The sequence below is a fragment of the Schistocerca piceifrons genome, chromosome X (assembly GCF_021461385.2).
Source record: "Schistocerca piceifrons isolate TAMUIC-IGC-003096 chromosome X, iqSchPice1.1, whole genome shotgun sequence".
In the NCBI taxonomy this organism is placed as follows: Eukaryota; Metazoa; Arthropoda; class Insecta; order Orthoptera; family Acrididae; genus Schistocerca; species Schistocerca piceifrons.
The window spans coordinates 260,711,164-260,734,274 of NC_060149.1; the positions used below are offsets into that span (position 1 = coordinate 260,711,164).

The 23,111-nt window shown below is 44.4% G+C and overlaps 1 protein-coding gene across 1 annotated transcript in view; it reads right to left on the reverse strand.

The window, feature by feature from the left end:
- LOC124722297 (gamma-tubulin complex component 3-like) overlaps positions 1 to 19,907 on the reverse strand; it is a 196,228-nt gene extending 176,321 nt beyond the window's left edge. Inside the window, exons 1-2 of the mRNA XM_047247480.1 lie at positions 19,790 to 19,907; positions 6,701 to 6,712 (exon numbers count right to left, since the gene is read on the reverse strand). Of these exons, the coding sequence (XP_047103436.1) occupies positions 6,701 to 6,712; positions 19,790 to 19,907 (130 nt within the window). The remainder of the gene's footprint in view (positions 1 to 6,700; positions 6,713 to 19,789) is intronic.
- Between the last annotated feature and the right edge of the window lie 3,204 nt (positions 19,908 to 23,111).

A 23,111-nucleotide genomic window follows, 5' to 3' on the forward strand; every position in this document is an offset into this window, starting at 1 on the left:
TTTTTCCAGATTTCCACATATAACTTCTTTTAATGGAATTGATGTTTTCAAAGTCCACAAAAAGAGTATGAATACTAGCGATGAATTCATTTGATTGTTGGATAATGAACAAGCCTTTTTTTTCATCTGTACAAGAACTGTTACTTCTAAAACTGGCTTGCTCCTTTGTTATCTGAAGTTGAATTTACACAATGATTCTATTATGGGTTATTCAAATTGTCACTTTGCTTGGAGTCATAAGCAAGGTGATTCCCCTCCAGTTATGGTAGTTTGCGATATCTCCTTTTCTTTGGGCAATTTGATGAGGAACCCTCCTCTCCAATTTTGTGGTATGCTCTCCTAGTTCCAGATCTTTAACAGAAGATTAATGAAGACTTTATGGAGAAACTGGTGTCTTGAGACAAAATTAGTTGCCCTATGATGACTACACACAAATAATCCTGGAAAATTTATATTACAAGTTTTATGAGATCAAAGCAAATGTAGAAGCAGCTCAACTACATTAAGTGACATTGTGAAATTATTGCAGAAGTGAAGGCAAAAAGATGTAGGCAGATGCAGTATGAATTCAAAGAAGCAGAAAATATGTAGAGGAAGAAGATGAAAAAACCAAATAACTTAGATAACAAACATGCACCGCCAGTAAATGGGAACTTAAGTAGTATTGGAAAGGAGGGAGATAAGAGAAAGTGTAGAGGTCTGTGGTCTCTCTCAGAGCAATCTCTCTGCAGGACAGGACTAACTTACTGGTGGAAGATGGCAAATAGAGCACAAATGTATTAACTAATTGGGATCCAAAAGAAACTGTAAAGGCTAAATGCTAAGATTTTAACTGATAGTGCTAAAGATATTTACATCATGCCACACATGTTATCACTATTTTGACTGTACTGAATTAGAGTACACCTAAAATTTTCAGAACAGTGTGGTTCTTTTTTATCTGCAGGTGATTACTAATTCCAAAAACAGAAGTAATAAGTTTCAGTTCAGGCTAAACTAGATTAACATAAATTTTAATAACAAGTATAAGATGGAAGTGAACCCATATAAATTTATCCAAATTGTGATGCCACCAAGAAACATTGGTTTAGATAAAGAAGAATAATGTACCTGTATCAGAAACCTGTATGGGATCAGCCATTCAAACAAAAAATTCCACCAAATTACACCTGATGTTCAGAACATCACAATAGAACAACTTAAGAAACTTTATTAGATATTTGTACAAAATAGTGTGGTGCTTTCTGACAAATCAGGGTTGACGCATGACTACAAGCAACCTCTAGATACCATACAACATTATGTTTGCCTGTATCCTATACCTTTAACCAAAACAGAGGTAGCACAGGAGGTGGTCAATAAAATGGTAGGAAGGGGTGTAATGGAAAGGAGCAATCATCTATTTAACAACCACTTAATTACATTAGCAAGTAAGGATTCAGGAGTAGTAATTAAATAACAATTAGGAACAGTGATAGAAGCACCAAAATGGAACAAATGAAATTACCACCTCACTGGTTCTGGACAAACATATTGCAATTTAGCAAAAAAGAGTCAAGCAACATCTCCAATGTGCTACAAACTATTGGCAATTTTAACCAAGCACCATCTCTCCATTTCATATTTCCAGTTTAGCAAAGGTGAACCAAGTGCCATTGGTTTTGTAATAGTGATCCACCAAATCATTCATGTCACATCACAGAGTGAAAAAACACTATTTTGTTGTTTCTAGAGACAAAATTAATCATAGACCTGGTAAGATATGCAGTTGAAGAAGAAAGGAGAAATGAATCAATTTCCTACAATAAGGAAAGGGCGAGATAGGTTGAAAGATTTCAAATGATCACATTTGAACTTCAGAAGACATTGCCATTGCCAAGAGCCCCAAAAAACATTGTGTTCTGTGAAAGAGAGTTGTAGGTGTGTAAGTGTCTAGTTCACACTAGCACAACTGGAAAAGGGTTTTGCTATGTTTGGGTCGAAGGTACTGTGGGTAGAGGTGCTCAAGATGTAGGTTTGTGTCTGAAGCAATATATTGAGAACAATGTAAAAGAAAATATTACTGAGCTATTTTTGTGAGCAAATTCATATAGTGACCAAAACCAAAACATATAAATTGCCTTGATGTTGAAAGCTATTATGGAAAATTGTCCAGCTCTTACTTCTGTTTCTGCAAGGTTCCTAATTCCTGGGCACACATGTATGCCAAACAATGCCTACTCCATTAATGTCAAATGAGCTTTAAAAATTCAGTAATGCACATACTTACTAAGTAGCTACATCAATGTTATGAATACTTGTAGGAAAGGAAATCCTCTTGTTCTAACTTTCATGAAGACCAGTGATTTTGTTGGATGTTCTAAAACGCAAAGTAGCATTATGAACCATAAGGCTGACACCACAGGAAATAAAATTAACTGGATGCAAATGTGCAAAATAATGTTGAAAAAGGAAGGTTCATTCAATCTGCACGTAAAAGAAGACCATAATGATGATTCCTATGTCACTGAGGACCAACAGAAGAAACAGCCGGGAAGACCTTCTAACTCAAACTTTTATGGAATCTGAACTACAGTGGCCTCAAGGGAATGCCATTTCTATACCTAAACTTGAAAATCTGAAATCTATGTTGCACTTGATACCCAATGATGCCAAGCACTCTCACTGGAGATGATCTAGTTGCCAATGACATCAAAGGATTTAATGATGTAATCTATTTTGAAGAAGTTGCATACTGATGGCAAAAAGGTTGTGTAACATGCAAAGCAGAAAACATGTTTCATATTACCTCTCTCCAAATAGTATTTCCTTTAGAATGAAATAAATAAATACTACTGAAAAATGTATTATTTTATGTATGTGCTTGATATAACCATATTACCAACATCAATGTATCTACACTTGTTGGTGAACACAGAATTTTCGTTTGCTAACCATGTGATAATGATTCAAGAGATATTTGTAACACAACATTTCATAAGTATATACTATTCTTGAACATTAACATATTTTTAATACAGTGTACATAATTGCCTCTATTTTAACAAGTTTTTGGAATGATAGCTATTACACAGATTTTATAATGAGAAGGTATACAAATGGGTCAGTATGCCAGTGTGTGATTTTGGAGCTTGGATCACTATCGCTAATCATAGTTCAATTAACACTCACATCTTAAAATAATTCAAATGAGATACAGACTAATCAGACTACCTACATGAGGTATTGCTAAAGTTTCACAACAGGTAGTGGGTTGGTTGGTTTGGGGTATAAAGGGACCAAACTACAGGGTCATCAGTCCCTTTTTCCTGACGCAAACAAGGCTTAAGGTACAAAAACTCCCAACACCACACACAAAAAGAAAAGGAATGAACAAAAAACAGGGAAAACACACACCACAAGGAAAAGTGAAAGAACATATTAAAACCATAGAGCAAATGGTCTGGGCTGGCTGATCACAATAATAAAAGGGGATAAGCCAGCCACTCTGCAACACATTAAAATATCCACCCAAAATATACATGTACAGAAAAGACGACCACCAAGATAAACAAATGCAAAGAAAGTGTGACAGAGTTAAAATGAAGGGAGGGCGGCGACCTTAGAGAGAAGGCTAAATGCCCACCCGTAGATGGTACAATAAAACCCCCACTCATGAATAAGATCTAAAATAGATCTGCTGTTGAGGTATTGTCACCCAGCATCAAAGGTAGGGTGCTGGGAAGGTTAAAAGTCCGCCACAGAGTGGCTAAAAGTGGAAAGTCCGCCACAGAGTGGCTAAAAGTGGAAAGTCCGCCACAGAGTGGCTAAAAGTGGAAAGTCCGCCACAGAGTGGCTAAAAGTGGAAAGTCCGCCACAGAGTGGCTAAAAGTGGAAAGTCCGCCACAGAGTGGCTAAAAGTGGAAAGTCCGCCACAGAGTGGCTAAAAGTGGAAAGTCCGCCACAGAGTGGCTAAAAGTGGAAAGTCCGCCACAGAGTGGCTAAAAGTGGAAAGTCCGCCACAGAGTGGCTAAAAGTGGAAAGTCCGCCACAGAGTGGCTAAAAGTGGAAAGTCCGCCACAGAGTGGCTAAAAGTGGAAAGTCCGCCACAGAGTGGCTAAAAGTGGAAAGTCCGCCACAGAGTGGCTAAAAGTGGAAAGTCCGCCACAGAGTGGCTAAAAGTGGAAAGTCCGCCACAGAGTGGCTAAAAGTGGAAAGTCCAGCAAGACGTGGACAACAGTCATATGTGAGCCACAATGACACTGAGGTGGGTCCTCACGACTGAGGGGTAGCCATGTGTTAGCCACGTAGGGCTAATGCTAAGCCAAAAGATAAACACATATTTTTAGAGTCCCTGTGAGAGGCACACATGGAGGTCTTCCAACATTCATAGTCTCCTTAAGGGCATGCAGTTTTCTCTGCTTACTGAGATTATGCCATCCCATCTCCCAAAGCTAAAATCCTTGTGGTGTAACAATGATCGCAAGTCACTTACAGGGATGCTGGTCTCCAGAAGCGGTTTCCGTGTAGCCCGTTTCGCCAGCCTGTTGGCAAGTTCATTTCCTGGGGTTCTGACATGGCCTGGGGTCCACACCAACACAATGGAACAACTGGTCCATTCCAGGGCATAGATGGACTCCTGGATGATCACTACCAAAGGATGGCAGAGGTAGCACTAGCCGATAGCTTGTAGGCTGCTGAAGAAGTCAGTACAGAGAAGAAATGACTCACCAGGGCACGAGTTGATGCACTCAAGAGCACTAGAAATGGCCGCCAGATCTTCAGTGTTTCCACTGCAGACATCTGGCCAGGAGTGCTGTTCAATATGTCCTCCACGAACATACGTGAAGCCAACAAGACCATCACTTCATCGAGCTGTCAGTGTAAACCATTTCATAGTCCCGGTACATGCCAAGAATCGAGAGGAAGTGACAGCAGAGAACTGCAGGGTTACCTGAGTCCTTAGGACCATGTGAAAGGTCCAGGCAAAGCTTGGCCTAAGTGTACACCACGAAGGTGTACGTGAATGGACCTCAAGTATAGGCAACAACTCCACTTCAGACAGAAGAGATTGGATGTGAAACGCAATCTTAAGCCCTGACCTGGGGTCCGATGCGGGAGATGAATCGCTGTGGATGGGAAAAGGAAACAGTACTTCGGATGCTCAGGAAAACTATAAATGTGTGTGACATAACTGGCGAGCAGTTGTGCAAGCCTAACCTTCAATGGAGAGACTTCGGCCTCCACCAGGATGCTGGTCACCAGACTTGTCCTCAAAGCTCCTGTTGCCAGTCCAATGCCACAGTGGTGCAATGGGTCGAGTAAACACAATGCTGAGGCCACACTGAACCATAAGCCAGACTCCTGTTCGGATGGCAGACTCAAAAGAAATTTCGTGGAGCGACCCTGGCGGAAACCGAGCTGACATGGAGTCAGTACACCAAGTGACTCCAGGACCCAACCCAACTGCCGACTTACTATACATTCTAACAGCTTACAAAAAACATTGGAGAGACTGATGGACCAGTAGCTATCCACATCGAGAAGGTTTTTACCAGGTTTGAGCACTGGAACAATGGTGCTCTCCAGAAGTCCTGGGCTGCAGAGGGATATATCAATGGCCAAATAAGTGCCATGAGCCACACTGAAATGTGTGGGGGGGCCCCAGTATTTAAGAGGCAGATGTCGAGTTGAGACAGAAAAGTTTCGACAGCTCTACCTTGGCCAGTTCGCACAGTGCCATCCCACACGGGGTTAAAATCTCCCAAAAGTAGGAAAGGTTTAGGGAGTTGATCAATCAGTGCAGCCAGTGCATTCAGCGGTGCTGGATCATCTGGAAAAATATATAAGTTTCAGACAGTTATTTCCTGCATCATCCTTATCCTGACAGCCAAAGTTTCAGGAGGGGTTTGAAGGGGCACAGGTTCACTACATACCGAGTTCAGGACATAGACAAAACCTCCACCTAACACTCTATTATAGTAACTATGGTTCCTATAATATCCCTTATAGCTGTAGAGGGCAGGAGTCTGTGTTGCTGGGAACCAGGATTCCTGGAGGGCAATGCAGAAAGCAGGTGTAAAGTTTAACAGTTGTTGTAGCTCAGCCAGGTAGTGGAGAAAACTGCCGCAATTCCTCTGCAGTATAACGTGATCACTAGACTGGGAAGGCATGAAACGCCTCAGGGTCACCTGCTGCCACCAGATGAGTACCTGTGCTACCAACATCCATTGTGTTTGAGGGCCCAGCCAGATCTAGGTCCTCAGCAGATGCCAGAATCTCCACCTCATCCTCAGACACAGAGCTTGTAGGTTGTGGTGGTGTGGGTGCCGCCGCAGTGCCTTGGTTATTGGCGAGCTTTTTCTTTTTAGGTTTCTCTCGGTGCTCCTTACGTTTGTCCATCTGAGAGGGCTTCACTGATTCAATCCCAGGGACTGAGGAGGACCATGAAACCCTATTACCAGCTACCTTTGGTGGCTTCAGCCACTGGCTGATGTCAGCTTTGCTGCTGGTAGGAACCTGGGAAGGGAGTGACCCAAGGGATGCCTTCCTCGCGACAGGAGCCGAAGAAGACTTATGCTTCTCCAGTTGAGAAGTGGGGGACCGACGTCCCTAATGGTTTGGAGAGTGTTGCTCCTGAAGTAGGACGTGGATAGACCTCAAGTATAGGTGGTAAGGGCAAGGACTCCACTTCAGACAGAAGAGATTAGACGCAAACCACAAATCTTAAGCCCTGAACTGGGCTGCCAATGCGGGAGATGAACAGCCATGGTTGGGAAAAGGAGACGGTAATTCCGATGCGCAGGACAATTATGAACATGTGCAACGTAACTGGCGAGGAGTTGTGCACACCTGACCTTCAATGGTGGGATTCCGGACACTAATCACCGGACTAGTTCTAAAAGCTCCTGTCGCTCTGCAAACGCCACAGTAGTGCACTGGATTGAGTAAACCTAACAATGAGGGCACCGCCGAACCATAAACCAGACTTCTATAGTCAAGGCAGGATTGTTCAAGGGCTCTGTAGAGCTGCAGCACTGTAGAGCGATCTGCACCCCACTTGGTGTTGTTCAGGCAGCAGAGGGTATTGAGATGCTGCCAACACTTCCACTTCAGCTGACGAAGGTGAGGTAGCCGAGTCAATCGGGTGTTGAAAACCAGTGCTAAGAATCAATATGTCTCCACTACAGAGAGTGGATCATCAATAAGGTAAAGTTCTGGTTCAGGATGAGCAGTGAAATGCCAACAGAGATGTGTGACACATGACTTCATGGCTGAAAACTGAAAGCCGTAGACTTGTGCCTTGTGAATGGGTCCCTGTACATGCCGCTCAGCAACACCACTACTGGAGGAGCAGTACGAAATGCAGAAGTCATCTGCATACAGAGTAGGTGAGACCGACGGCCCTACAGCAGCTGCTAGATCGTTAATAGCAACTAAAAATAGAGAGAGACTCAATACGGAGCCCTACGGAATGCCATTCTCCCGATTATGGGGGAACTATGGGGGCCAGACTTGGACAAGGAAAGTGCGGAGCAACATGAAGTTTTGGATAAAAATCGGGAGTGGGCCCCAGAGACCCCACTCATACAGTGTGGCAAGGATATGAGGTCCCTAGGTTGTGTTGTATGCTTTATGTAAGTAAAAAAAGACAGCAACCAGATGTTGGCTTCTGGAGAAGGCTGTTTGGATGGCAGATTTGAGGGACAGAAGATTATCAGTCATGGAGCGACCCTGGTAGAAGCCTCCCTGAGATGGAGCCAGCCAGCCAGCCACGTGACTCCAGAACCCAACCCAACCGCCGACACACTATAGACTCCAGCAGCTTACAAATAAAGTTGGTGAGGATGCTGGGCTGGTAGCTATCCACATCAAGTGGCTTTGACCAGGTTTGAGCATCGGAATGATGGTGCTCTCCAGCCATTGCGATGGAAAGATGCCATCACATCAGATCCGTTTGAAGATGATGAGGAGATGTTGTTTGTAGTTAGACAAGAGATGTTTAATCATCTGACTGTGGATCTGATCCAGCCCAGGAGCTATGTCCTGTAATGTGCAAGGGTGCTGAGGAGCCTTCACTCTGCAAATGGGGCGTTATAGGGTTCACTGTGGCGTGTAGTGAATGAGAGGACTTTCCATCTGCCATTTGAGGGTGCAAAAGACTGGGGGGTGGGGGGTGGGGGGGGGGGGTGGTTCTCCGACAAAGAGGCTCGAGCATAGTGCTCAAGAAAGTGCTCGGCAATCACATTTGTGTCAGTATACAACACATCATTGACGGTAATGCCAGGGACACCTGTTGGCGTCTGTTACCCAAAAACACTGATTGATTGATTGACTGATTGAGAGAGTATGGGACCAAATGGCGAGGTCATCAGTCCAGCGATTCCAAAGGGGGTTACGTAAGAAAGAGTGTCGGAACGGATTCAGTCTGAGGAGTCAAATTGTAAAAGAATGAACATTAAACACACACAGTATAAGCATAAAAGGTGAGACCAAATGTAAAAACTGGTAGAAGGGGGTGGGGGGGTGAAGACTGCAAAAGGAGTCTTAACCACAACCAACCCGCCCTTGCTCCAAGACGAAAGGAGAACCTTGTATCTGGAAATAAAAACCACTTTCATGGAGGAAACCGAGGACCAGGTCTACCATCCGTGGATCGTCCACTAGTATTCAATTTAAGGAAGCAGAAGACTATACTTAGCACAAAGGGTCGAAAGAAGAGGACATGCCACCAATATGTGAGAGATCGTCAGTCTGGTGCCACAACTACACTGTGGGTGTAGGTTGTTACATAGGAGGAGACAATCTTCCAAGAGGGGCAGAAAGAAGTGCCCCAAACTGCAGTAGACTCCTTGATTGTGCGGAGTTTAATACTATGAGCAGTAGCGCTCCAGATGGCATTCCACTATTCGGCAAAGAGAGATTTGACGTAGATCCACATACCTGCAGCTGGAATCATGAAAGGAAAAGGTGGTAAGTATCCATTTCTCTAGCCAAACGGTCAGGCAATTCATTCCCTGGGATTACCACAACTCGGGACCCAGAGAAAGGCGACTGAACAGGTGGAACGTTCAAGGGCAGAGAGAAAGTCATGGATGGCAGAGACCAAAGGGTGATGAGAGCAGCATCGATCTATAGCCTGAAGGCTGCTCATGGAGTTGGAACAAACTAAAACGTTATGGACAGAGGCCTGAGAAACAAAAAGGAGGGCCATGTAAATGGCTAGAAGCTCTGCTGTAAATACACTACATGATCCTGGCAACAAATGGTGCTCGAAGCTCACAGGAGATGTGAAAGTGTATCCCATCTCATCAGTAGTCTTAGAACCATCAGTGAAAAGGATGGTGGCACCCTGGAACTCTGCAAGGATGGCACATAAAAGACACCGGTAAACCATAGGAGCAACGGAGACCTTAGGACCCTGGAAGAGAGCGGTCCTAATCCGTGGTCTAGGCACCATCGAAGTGGGAGCATAGGAGGAAAGACACATGGCGCAGTTCAGTGAGAGCAGATGGAGTTCCCGGCAGAGGGTAATGAGACACATGCCAACCAGCGATCCCACCCGTGGGTGGGTGTTAGGAGGGAGACATCCCTCATTGGCGAAAAGCACAAGGTATACAGGATAGTCAGGGAATTGGCGAATGGCGACAGCGTAAGAAACAAGAAGTTGGCTCCATCAGATGTGTATAGTGCAAAAGACACCAATAGCCAGACGCACCCCACAATGATGGACAGGGTCAAGGAGTTTCGAAGTGGAAGGAGCTGCTGAGCCATAAACCTGACTACCATAATTGAGTCTGGACAAAACCAGAGCACGGTAAAGATAAAGAAGAGATGAATGGTGTGCACCCCAAGATATGTGGGCCAGGAGGTGGAGAGCATTAAGCTTCCGCATACATGTAGTCTTTAGGTGACGAATGTGTGGCAACCATGTCAGCTTGTTATCAAAATTAAGGCCCAAGAAATGGAACTGTGTTACGTCAACAAGCTGGTTGCCTAAATAAAGTTCTGAATCAGCATGGATTGTGGATCAACGACAAAAATGCATAACCCGCATTTTGGCGGAGGAAAACTGGATGCCATGGGCGGTGGCCCATGTAGAGGCCAGTCGGATGGCTCCTTGGAGCTGGCACTCAGCAGATGCCATTGAGTGGGAGCTGCATCAGATACAAAAATCTTCAAGGCACAACGCGAGGGTAACCAGAGGTCACAAGCCCATTCATGGCAATGAGGAAGAGTGTGACAGCACAGAACCCTGTGGGATACTATTGTCTTGAATCTGAGGGGTGCTGATTGAAGTGCCAACTCCAACCCGGAAGAGCCGTTAAGATAAAAACTCGAGGATAAAAATTGGAAGGGGACCATGGAAGCCCCAGTCATGGAGGGTAACTAAAATGTGATGGAGCCAAGCCATGTCATACGCCTTATGTAGGTCAAAGAACACTGCAACAAGGTGCCGGCGGTGAGAAAGCCTGTCAGATGGCTGATTCCAATCGGAGTAAATGGTCAGTTGGAGAACACCCTGCCCGGAAGCCACACTGATATGGTGACAAAAGGCCCCAAGATTCGAGTACCCAACACAATCTGGAGTTGACCATCCTTTCAAGCAGTTTAAAAAGCACATTTGTAGGGACAATGGGGTGGTAGCTGTAGAGAGACATTGGGATTTTCGCGTGCTTAAGGCCAGGGATAACTATACTGTCTCGCCATTGTGACGGAATAGCACCCATGATACAGATGTGATTGAAAACCCTGAGGAGCTGTTGCCTCTGGGGAACATACAAGTGTTGAATCATCTGATTGTGAATGGAGTCTGGCACTGTGGCTACGTCCCATGAAGAGCTAAGAGCCTGCACCAATTCCCATTCAGTGAAAGGAGCATTGTAGGACTCACTGTGGTGTGGGATGAAATGGAAGGGGGTCTGTTCAACTCTGTGTTTCTGCTGGAGAAAGACAGGAGGATAGGAAGCATACGACGATGCCATCACAAAGTATGTTGCAAGGTGTTCTGCGAGGACCAACGGATCAGTGAACAGAGCTCCTTGGCTGTTCAGACTCTGGATATTTGACTGTTACTGGTGGCCCAGAACGCTACGGACCTTTGACCAAACCTGCGATAAAGAGGCATATGTCCCAGGGAGGAAACATAGCGCTCCCACCATTCCTTTTTATTCCACTTAATGATGTAACAAGCCGTAGCACGAAGACACTTAAAAGTGAGGAGGTTGGTCTGGAAGGGGTTTTGCTTAAATCACTGCAGCGCCCATTGGCGGTCCTGGAAAGCGACTGCGATGTCCTTGGTCCACCACAGTACCGGCCGATGATGAGGGGGCCCTGTGGATAGGGGGACAGCAGTGCCAGCAGCATGAGGACGAGCAGCAGAGATGCCTTGCACGACTACATCAATGGAATTTGAGAGAGAGGTGTCAAAGCGGGCAGCAGACATGTATAAAGGCCAATTGGACCTGTGGAATGCCCAACATGGGACCTGTCTGCCTCGCTGCAGCAGGGGAACGATAGTGTCACTGGGAAGTGGTCATGTCACAGAGGTCATCGTGGGATGACCAATGTAGGGAAGCCACGAGGGCAGGATAGGAGATCACGAGATAGATAGCAGAGAAGGTGCCATGAGCAGCACTGAAGTGGGTAGGGGAACCATCGTTGAGGAGATGCATATCGAAGTCCATGATAAGTTGGTCGATTAGGATACCCTGAGACATTGATGTAACACTCCCCCACAGTGGATGGTGGGCATTGAAATCCCGAAGAAGGAGAAACAGGGGTGGGAGTTGCTGAAGTAAGGTAGATAGTGCAACATAAGCAAGTGACCTACCTGGAGGGACACTGCAAATGGTGATTGCCATTGTCGTTTGCTCTCTAACCGCTATCACTTCCAAGGTGGTACGTAGGGGGATCCTGTCACTAAGGACATGGGAGCAATACAAAGTGCAGACCCAACCAGATGTTATCCCAGGGCCAGCACAGTTCTGACAGAACGCCCGATAACCACGTAAAGTGGGAGAGTGGTCATCACAGAAATGCGTTTCTTGGATAACAAGACAGAATGCAGAATAAGAGGAGACAAGATGTTGCATTTCCAGTAGGTGATGATAATAGCCATTGCACTTCCACTGGATGATCGTGTGGTGTGAGTCCAACGTAGGCATGAAGGAGCTGAGGAGGTGGTCAGGTCACTTTGTCAGTAGTCGTCACCAACAAGGATGGGGTGACATCCATAAATAAGATGTCAGACTCAGGTTGTGAGAGAGGAGTTGGGACCTCTGGGAGCATCGGAGATGCCTTCTCTTGGGATTTTTGTTTCTTCTTCTTCTCTTTCTGAGGTGGAGGAGGACAGGACACAGGGGGAGTACAGGCTTCTGCAAGATTGGGAACTGAAAGAGTGTGGGCGACCTTGGGGCCCACAGATGGTGCGCCACATGGCCGAGTGGTGGTAACAGCCTTCTGGCCTGAGAGATGCTGGGGATAGGGTTCCCAGGAGGGAGCATAATCACCAGCAGATGCTGAAGGAGGGAGCACTTCTTCGGCCAGGGTGGAGGGGCCACTCTCTGACGAGAGGTCGGTCATGGAAACGGCGTGGAGGTGGAGGGAAGAGTGGGGCAGGGCTGGGGTAAGGACAAGGGGGGAGGGTGGAGGGAAGAGTGGGGCAGGGCTGGGGTAAGGACAAGGGGGGAGGGGGGAGGGGGGAGGGGGAGGGGGGAGGGGGAGGGGGGAGGGGGAGGGGGGAGGGGGAGGGGGGAGGGGGAGGGGGAGGGGGGAGGGGGGAGGGGGACAGGGGAGGGGGAGGGGGAGGGGGAGGGGGAGGGGGAGGGGGAGGGGGAGGGGGAGGGGGAGGGGGAGGGGGAGGGGGAGGGGGAGGGGGAGGGGGAAAGGAAGTAACAGAGGCGACAGTTGAAGATAGTGACACTGGATGGAGTCTCTCCTACTTCTGGCGAGCCTCAGTGTAAGACAAGCGATCCAGGGACTTATATTCTTGTATCTTCTTTCTCTCTTGTAAGCTGGGCAACCAGGTGAATGGGGGGAATGGCAGTCAGCACAATTAACACACACAGGTGGCAGAACACAATGGGTTCCCTCATGGTCGGGATGGCCACACAAAGGGTCCACCGTACAGCTGGAAGACATACGCCCAAAACGCAAGCACTGAAAGCACCGCATAGGTGGAGGGATGTACGGCTTCCCGTCCCATCTGTAGCACATAACCTTGATCTTCTCTGGGAGGGTATCTCCCTTGAAAGCCAGGATGAAGGTGCCAGTATTGGTGTGGTTGTCTTTGCGGCCATTCTGACACGTTGAACAAAATGAATGCCACGCCACTCCAGATCAGCCTGGAGTTCATCAGTTTGCAGGGTGATGTCCCTATGAAAAATGACTCCCTGGACCATATACAGAGATTGGTGAGGAGTGATAGACATTAGGATGTTGCCAAGACAATCACAGGCACAAAGATCTACCAATTGTATAGCAGAAGAAGCTTTGAACAATAAGGATCCCAATTGAATCTTACTAATTGACTCCACTTCACCACACTTGTCTTCGACATTTTCCATGAAAAACAATGGCTTTGTGATGGTGAGTGTGTCCCTCTCTGTCCTAGTACAGATGAGGTTTCACGGAAAACGTTTCAGCCCAAGACCAAGATGGCGAGCCTGGCCCTCCTCCCATGGGGTAGCCATGGAAGGGAAGGCTGCCGGGTCATACGAGACAACATTTAAGGATCCTTCACCATTCAAAGAGATGGACATATGAGAAGGGCCAGATTTTTGTAGCTTGATATGCTTCATGCACCAAGCATACACCCTGATACCACCCACTCAGATCAAGGGCTCTCCCCATGGGTGCCACTCAGCTACAGCAAGGGCTGTCTGGCACAGCAGCTGTTGCCGGGAGTTCTGATGTTCCTACCACTCCTTGGCATACACGGGGAGGGAACAGCTCAGGTATCAGTAGTGTGATCCCTGTGTTGTCAAGGGGCTCAGCCTTATGGGTACATAACAGGCCCACCACACAGACTGGCTACACATGCTGGTGACCTAGCCAGGTGGAAGGGGGCTATGGTGTGGAAGGGAGAGTGGAGAGGAATCCACACTGCAGATGCTAGGGAGGGAGATCTTCCCCATATGGCTCACACTAAAAACAGGAAATTTAGAAGTGGAGGTCAAACTTCAAGTGGGGACCGAAATGCCAAAAGGGGTGAAAGAACTGGCAAAAGGAACAAAATTGCAACCAATAAGGAAACCATGGGAATAGCCAGGTCAACATATAGCAGAACACAGAGAGGGGAAGGAGGTGGCAACAGGGAAGGAGGGGGGATAGGGAGGGAGGGGGCAGGGAGAAGGAAAAGCAACTAGGAAATGAAGAATGAGCTGCAATAGCTTGGGCCCCCGTGTGTGATAAGCACGAACACAGGCAAGAACCATGAGCCATCTGGGGGGTACCGAAAAAGATTTCCGATCTTCGTCCAGACTAGGGAACGTGACGCAGGGCACCCAATGGTCGACACTTACCTCTCCCAACACTCTTGTTTCCATCATTTTATAATCTGGTGAACACCGGCACAGAGCCGCTTAAAGGCTATTAAGTGCTCTAGGAACGGGTGCCACTTTTGTTGCTGTAGAGCTCGCTGACTCTCAAATTGCAGAGACGTCCGGCGATGGCACCATGTGGGTGAGATTCAATTGTGACAATAGAGGTGAAGGCTTCCCGGTCAGCCTTGTTTAAAGCCCATCTGGATAGGCATCCATGGGCATGAGGCTGGGGGAGTGACAAAGATGGGGAAGTGGTCACTACCCCACAAGGAGTCACGTGCTCTCCAGTGGATAGATGCAAGAAGGCTAGGAATGCAAACAGAGAGATCAATGGCCGAGTAAGAGGTGAAGTTGTGACAGTAAGCTTTCGACCCCCCTACCTTTGCCAATAAGCATGGCGCCACCCCACAACACGTCATGGGCATTAAAATCTCCTGAAAGTACGAAAGGTTTAGGGAATTGATCAATCAGTGTGGCCAATACATTGAGGGATACTGCACCATCTGGAGGAAGATATATGTTGCAGACAGTTATTTCCTGTGTTGTCGTTATGCTGACAGCCACAGCTTCAAGAAGGGTTTGAAGGGTCACAGGCTCACTACTTACTGAGTTCAGAACAAAGACAAAAACTCCACCTGATACTCTATTATAGTCTCTATGGTTCCTGTAATATCCCTTATAGCCACAGAGGGCAGGGGTCCGCATTGCCAGCAACCAGGATTCCTGGAGGGCAATGCAGCAAGCAGGTGTAAAGCTTAACAGTTGCTGTAGCTCAGCCAGGTGGTGCAAAAAACCGCCGCAATTCCACTTGACGATTACATGATCATGAGACTGGGAAGGCATGATACAATGAATGCAGCAGTCTACACCTCAAGGTCACCTGCTGCCACCAGATGAGTATCTGTGCTGTTGACATCCATTGTGTTTGAGGGCCCAGCAAGATCTAGGTCCTCAGCAGACGCCAGAACCTCCATCTCATCCTCAGACACAGAGCTTGTAGGTAGAGGTGGTGTGGGTGCCACCTCAGTGCCTTGCTCCTTGGGGGGTCTTTTTCTTTTTATGTTTCTCTCGGTGCTCCTTAGGTTTGTCTGGCTGGAAGAGCTTCACCGATTCAGTCTCAACGACTGAGGAGGACCATAAAGCCCTATGGCCAGCTACCTGTGGTTGCCTCAGCCACTGGCGGATGTCAGCTTTCCCACTGGTAGGAACCTGGGAAGGGAGTGACCCAAGGGATGCCTCCCTGACGAGAGGAGCCAAAAAATACTTATGTTTCTCTGGCTGAGAAGTGGGGACAGACGTCCCCGATGGTATGGGGAGGGGGTGTTGCTCCTGAAGTAGGTTGTGTAGAAGCAACAGGGAGGGAAGTGCCTCCACCATCAAGGGGGCAGGTGGAGTCTGACGACTCAGAATGAACTGTACACAGTGGAACAGAAGATGATAGAACCATTGTCTTAGTGACAGCATAGGTTGATGTCATATGCACAGGATGCAGCCTCTTGTATTTTCTCTTAGTCTCAGTGTAGCTCAGTCGGTCCAGGGTCTTGTATTCCATTAATTTTCTTTCTTTCTGGAGAATCCTGCAGTCTGGCGAGCAAGACGAATGGCACTCTCTGCAGTTGACACAGATGGGAGGTGGGGCATAAGCAGTATTGGTATGCAAAGGATGTCCACAATCCAGACAGTTGATGCTGCAAGTACAGCGTTAAACCGTAGGCCGAAGTACCAGAACTTAAAGCACCTCATCGGGGGAGGGATATATGGCTTTACATCACAGCAGCAGGCCACCACCTTGACCTTCTCAAGTAATGTGTGACCCTTGAAGGCCAAGATGATGGCACCGGTGGCAACCTGATTATCCCTGGGATCCTGGTGGACGCGCTGAATGAAATAAAATCCTCACCACTCTACATTGGCACGCAGCTCATCGTCAGACTGCAGAAGAACGTTCCTGAAAAAAAAGAAAAATGATACCCTGGACCATATTGAAGCTCTAATGGGGCATGATGGAAACAGAAACAACCCCAGGTTGTCACAGGAAAGTAGTGCCCATGAATGGGCAGAGGATGCTGTTTTTATCTCGACTGACCCTAACCGCATTTTGGACAAGCCCTCCACGTCTCCGAACTTGTTCTCTAAATGCTTCACAAGAAACTGATTTTTCATTGACAAGGAATGTTCCTTAGCCTGGCGGTCCTCCCATGGTGTGGCTGGGGGGGGGAGGGGGGGGGGGGGGAATTTTGGGTCATATTTCTTAGAACTCAAGCTAGACCTCGGCCACTTAGAGACTGCTGGTGTATGACCACCAGCAAGATATGACATACTACGCTTCATGACATGTCATCTGACCCGACAGCACCAACTCCAACCAGGTGCCCTACTCCCGGGCAACACCCAGCTGCAACAAGTGCCACCTTGCAGGATGGCTATTGCTGGGAGTCCCAATGCTCCAGGGTGACAGGCATCTACCCCTTGGCATATGTAGGGAGTTAACAGTGCAGCCATCAGCAGAACAGTCCCTGTGTCGTCAGGGGCTACAACCAACAGGGTACATGGCAGCCCCACCACAATGGACTGGCTACCATGCTATATATCAGGTGCAAATCAGTGAAGAAGCCCTTTACCGTTGACAGCACAGAAAGTGATACTGCACTGAGGATGGAGGAAAATGCACCCAATTAGGGTGACCTCACCCAACAGCTGGAGAATGAGTTGAAGCGCAGATTCACGTTGACAAAGGATGTGAGAGCTCTCAGCGCAGGATGGACGCTGTGCAATGTGGAAGGCGCCTTTCCCCAATTGGCTCCCTCTTCAGGTAAATTTTGAAAAATGGAGGTCAAACCCTACAGTGGACCATCACATAAAGGCCAGAACACGTGAGACTCCTTTTAGTCGCCTCTTAGAACAGGCAGGAATACCTCAGGCCTATTCTAATGGCCGGACCCGCAGAGGAACAAGAGATATTGACAAAGGGCCTCTAGAAATAAGAGGGGAGCAAACAAATTGTACCCCACCAAGAATAAGAAGGAAATTAAAAACTTTCTTGAGCCTCTGAAGTTCCTACTATTAATTTAAAAAGACAAATATTACAAAGATTTTACAGAACAAGTACATTTCCAAATTGAACAATGGGGTTTCCTACTTTGGTCTGAAAGCAGTACCTTTTTTTTTTGACTGAAGCTGAAAGCATTTTTACACATTTCGTATTTGTTGTACTCAATATCATTAACAATTATGATAGCTTGGTTGTAGGAGAGTTGCTAACAATTCTGCAAGTTGTACACATTGAGTTAAGTATTCAGAAGCTTTTCAGTATCGGTGCCTCATTTCCAAATCATTTGCACACTATTACACAATCTTGAATGATTAAACTGATCAGAGTGAGTGGTGGTGTTACAAACTGTATTAAACCTTTTTCTGTCTCCTTTCCAATGTCTTCTTTTCTTTTCTATGTATATCCCAAATTTCCTATTTCTCCTCTAACATCTTGCACACTTCTTCAATCCACAGTAACTTCAGACATTTTACCTGTCCTTTGTCTACCTTGATGCAAGGGTTAGATGAACTACTTCCCCATATATCTGTATAACCTGCCCAATTAGTTCACAATTTTGAACTTTTTGTTATCTCTTGAAGGAGAAATTTTCAAAAATTCCAAATGCTGTATTTCCAACAGTGTTTTCCAAGTTCTGAGTTTTCCACCTCACTGTTGTTCACTAATACTGTAAAATCTCACAAATTGCCCTTTTTCTTCCACTGGTAAACTACGATTAAGTGAATGAGATTCCCAAAAGTACTGCCCACTGCTCAGAAGCATTCAAACAATAGAACACAGTTACTCAACACTTCACCTCATCCTTCCATACTCCTTGATACAAGAGACTGCACTCAAAATGCAAATTTCAGGAATCAACATACTTTTGGGCAGGTGTCATCGTATTGTCGTTTATGAACATGAATTGACAGATGCCGTAAGCTTCAAAATGAAAAATGAACAGCAAACGACATTCATAATTTTGTACATGTGCCTTGCATTTTATAATTATTTCACTGCTTTACTCCATTTCTAAACCAGAACACACAACAACAGCAGGAAGAATAAAAAGGAGCCCAAATAAATAGAGTACATCCCATTTGCTAGCAGGCAAAGCAGGGGTCTACCAAATCCTCAACTGATGTGGCAAGGCATATCTAAGGGCAACTGTATGCAAGATGGAAGAGAGATGCCATGAACATAGACACCACACTGAACTACACTAGCTCTGTTACTGTCTACAGAATAAAAACTGGCCATATTATAAATTAAACAAAATCAAGATACTCAGGCAATCTTCTTCCTTCTGGGATCGTGTGATTAAAGAGGCAATTGAAATTAGGGTGCAAGATGATCTGATTAACAAAGGTAGTAGCCTACAAGTGCATCAGGCATGGAACCCTGCACTGAGCCAAGAAAAAGAGAAGCATTCCCATACAGTGAGGTCCATACGCAGGGGTGAATGTGCAGAGATTGAAGACCATAGTTTGTAACTGAGCATCTCCACTCCTCTCCACCATTACCACCCCATCATGGTGGTTGCATGGGTAGTGAAAGTTGTGAAGTAATGGCGGGGCAACTACCAATGTATACAGGGTGCCAATCTGAGCAGAGCAGCAGCCGCCAGGAACCGTGTGTAGATGACAAGTCAGTATGCCTAAATATAATGTTGAACTTGAGATGTGACCCAGACAGACATCTTAGAAGAAAAATATCAAATCATTTAAGAAACCAAATGATTTAGCAATGCTGTCGTAAAGTAGGTTCTGAAAACTAAGCACCAGACAAGTATTTCCATGTTATTTCATCCCTGCTAGGTCTAAGTCTGTGTTGGGTGGCCAAAACTAGCCAAAAAACATGTTTGTGGCTGGTGGCAGTCTTCCTCAGCAATATTTAAATATTGCAATGCCAGAAATGGTAAGGGTGTGAATAATGTGCAGGAAAACAACACAAAGATAAACACTTAGTCTGGTTGTTACAGAGAGTGGGACTGGTCTTAGAAACTTGGATTGTAGTTATTATCAAGTAAGGGCTATCTTTTGCATTATCTCTATTGTTAAGCCCCACTGGTACAATGATTTCTACTAAAAATCTAATGAACAGAAAATTACATATGCTTAGGAATAATTTTCCTGCCAATGCCCAGAAATAAACAGAACCAAAAACATTGTTTGGAAAAATGCTTAATTGCTATTGGATTAATAAATTCTGAACTTCTAGGTTTTGGATTAACTTACCTTCGAATCTATCTTGAAGCCTTGAGAGACAGGATCCTCTATTAAAACTCTTCCTCCTATTCCTTGGAAACAATAGATAAGTTCCTGGAGCAAGACAGTTTCTGGTACTCTCATCTTATCTGAAATATTGCACTTTCCAAATTAATGTAACATTTCAAAGTATGTATTTCAATAGCATGTAAGTAAGAGAATTATGTTGCGATTCAAATATCTTTACAAGAATGAAAACAGATTTCAGTGAAATACAACTACAAGCAAATTGATACATTCATAGAAATTCCTGGATGGAGCGATGCGATGTGTAAGAAGCTTTCACACTAGCTTTTGAGCACTAGCTCTTTTTCTAGCAATAGTACACACATTCTCTCACACACAAGAGCTAGTGCTCAAAAGCTAGCTAGTGGGATTGCTGTTTTCTGTTACGTATTTCTGTGCTCCTCACATCAGTCTGCTATAGATGAGTGGTTACCTTTCCTTAATTTTACTAACTGATTAATTCACATCCTCAAAGAAAACAATATAATGATTGTTAATTGCTCTGCACACATGATTTTCATTTCAGAACGTTTTTTAATAGTTAAGATGATGTGTAACTCGTATACAAGTGGTAAGATTAACTTTAAGAGTTCATCACATCATTAATAATATTTTTTTTCACATTTCTCTGTATTTTGAATAATATACAAACCAATAATAAATAAGAATCACATTACTGTGTTGCCTATTTAATGTTATTGCCATATGTCAAGAAGCGACAGAAAATTTAGTTAGTGAAACACCTATGGATATAGGACTGCCATTCAGACAAGCATTCTAGAGGCTCTGAGCACTGATGGTTGTATTATTGGAATCTTCTTTTGCAATAAATGTTTACAAGTGTATACCAAGAAATTTATAAATCTGAACTACATCCCCACCTACCACATATTGCAGAAGTACAACTTGGAAGGAAGTGCTCATTTTATTTGCTGAGATTTCAACATTCATATTCCAGATTAAATTCATATTCATTTGCAGTGCACATATTACCTAATGGTATTTGTACCAACACGTGTGAAACCACATATTACAAAGTAATTTGGGTCTGTCATTAGAGACAGTGTATTACTGTGGAAAAGCTCCAACAGTGTATCTCATATACTGAAGCTAAAGAAAATGATTGTGACATCCACGAGGATTGAAATGAAATTACAATGTTGCCACCTCTTCTTTACTGATCAGCCTGCTATCCCTTCCATAAATATTAACAAAATTATACTCTTACACAACAGACTGAAATAACATGAGAAAAATCATTTTGGACTTTTACAAGAAACAGAAAAAACCTTACACTTCCCTTGCCAGTTGAAACTATGTGATCACAGTTCACAATTTATGAGAAGAAAATCTACAGCAAAAAATAAAATAAATTAAAAATACACCATGTCTACAAATTCATGGTTTCAAAAGTTTCAGTGCAGTACTTTTGTAGCTCCAGTAATATTAGTGTATTTGCACTGAACATACATGTTCCAAATTATCAGAAATAAGTCACAACAGCACAGTTCACTAAGTTTCATTTTAAGCACATATCTGCAGTTACCAATTTTATGTCATTCAATTGTAAAAAAAAAAAAAAAAAAAAAAAAATTAATTTACATATTTTATCTGATAAATTATTATGATTGCATCAAACACACACACAATTTACTCTCGCAGATACTGTTTACGTCACCAGCTGATATTAGTTTTAAAAAATATGAATTCCAAATAAATTACGTCTTTCAAAGTGACATTGTTAATACTATGTTAAGGTATTAAAATCTTGTGCTGACTTGATAGAACCATCCTTGAGCTATCTTTGGCAGAAAATATCTCATTTATCATGAACAGAGTAGAAACTTAAATAAATTGTAGTGAAATCCATCTGAGCTTTAGAAACTACACTATCCTAGCTTTCAGAATTAATAGTTTCTTTCTTGGAGAGGAGAGAGTGATAGTTTAGGGAAGGTTAAAAAAATGAGCAGGTCACTCAAACCCCAGGATGAGACAGATTCATCTGCTGTGAGGATGAGGGAAAATAAGGATGATAAGGTGGCTAAGGTGGCTGTCAGAGAGAAGATGGTGAAAGAACTGTATAACACAAGAAAAGGTACAATTCTCAGATACTTTGAGAAGTATTTGAATAAACTAAAGTACTCAGAGCAAGACACTGGTATCTAATAAGTCAAGTATCCTCTGAAATTACGAAATTTAGAAGGTCACTGGTACTTCATCAGCAAAAACTGAAAGAACTAGGTGAAGGAACACTCCAAGTCAGTGAGTTGACAATACAAGGTATCCAGTATGAACTTAACGAGTTGCTTCAGGCAGGAAATGGCACAAATAGAGGGAAAAATCTTAAGGGGGGCATAACAACTTTTAATGATGCACTTTCTGGAAGACAGTATGTTATGCTGGAAGGCGTGAAGTACACCCAGTGTTTTTCATAAAAATTTTCCACAGTGTATTACCACAAAAATGGACAGAAAGGTAAGATCAGATTTGTTGAATGTTATATACAATGACATGCTACATTATGGGCAACAAAAGCAGTTAATGAATAAAATATTTTGGGAAAACATTCCTATGAAAATGTTGGTTGCACAGCATTCAGGAGAATGTTTTCAATTCAAAACTGTATGACACGAGGAAAGGCAAAATTCTCATATACTTTGAGAAGTATTTGAATAAACTGAAGTACTGGAAGCAAGATACATAATAAATTGATACTTCAAGGATCCTCTGAAATTAGGAAATTTAGGTCACAGAGCAGAAAGTGGGTGCAATTCATGAAGTGATGTAAAATTATCATATAAACAATGAGTACAGGATAAGTGAGGGAACCACGATGTTGACTGGCAGAGATATATGATGCGAGAATAAAGAGAAGAGATGAATAGACATGGTCACAAGGCAACAACAATTGCAGGCATTGTCAGTCAAATATGATAATATATCGACCAGGGAATAGAAGAATATCTTTGGAGGAATGCGCTGAAAAGATGTTGATCAGTGATGACAGCTAATGATGGTATCAGAAAAATGAGAATAGGAACAAAAGAAGGCCAATGGTAATGGAATTGGAAAACTAGATAGACATTCAGACCTAGCCTCAAAACAACAGCTGGAGGTATAGGAAGAAGAAAGGAGGAAGAAACCTAGTACACTACAATAGCATGGCCTATGACCTAAGAGACTAAATGAAGAAGTGAATGGCAAATTACAAGAAGCAATCAGTTATATAAACATTAACATCAATAAGTATTATGGTCATAGCTATTATCAACCCATGGATAG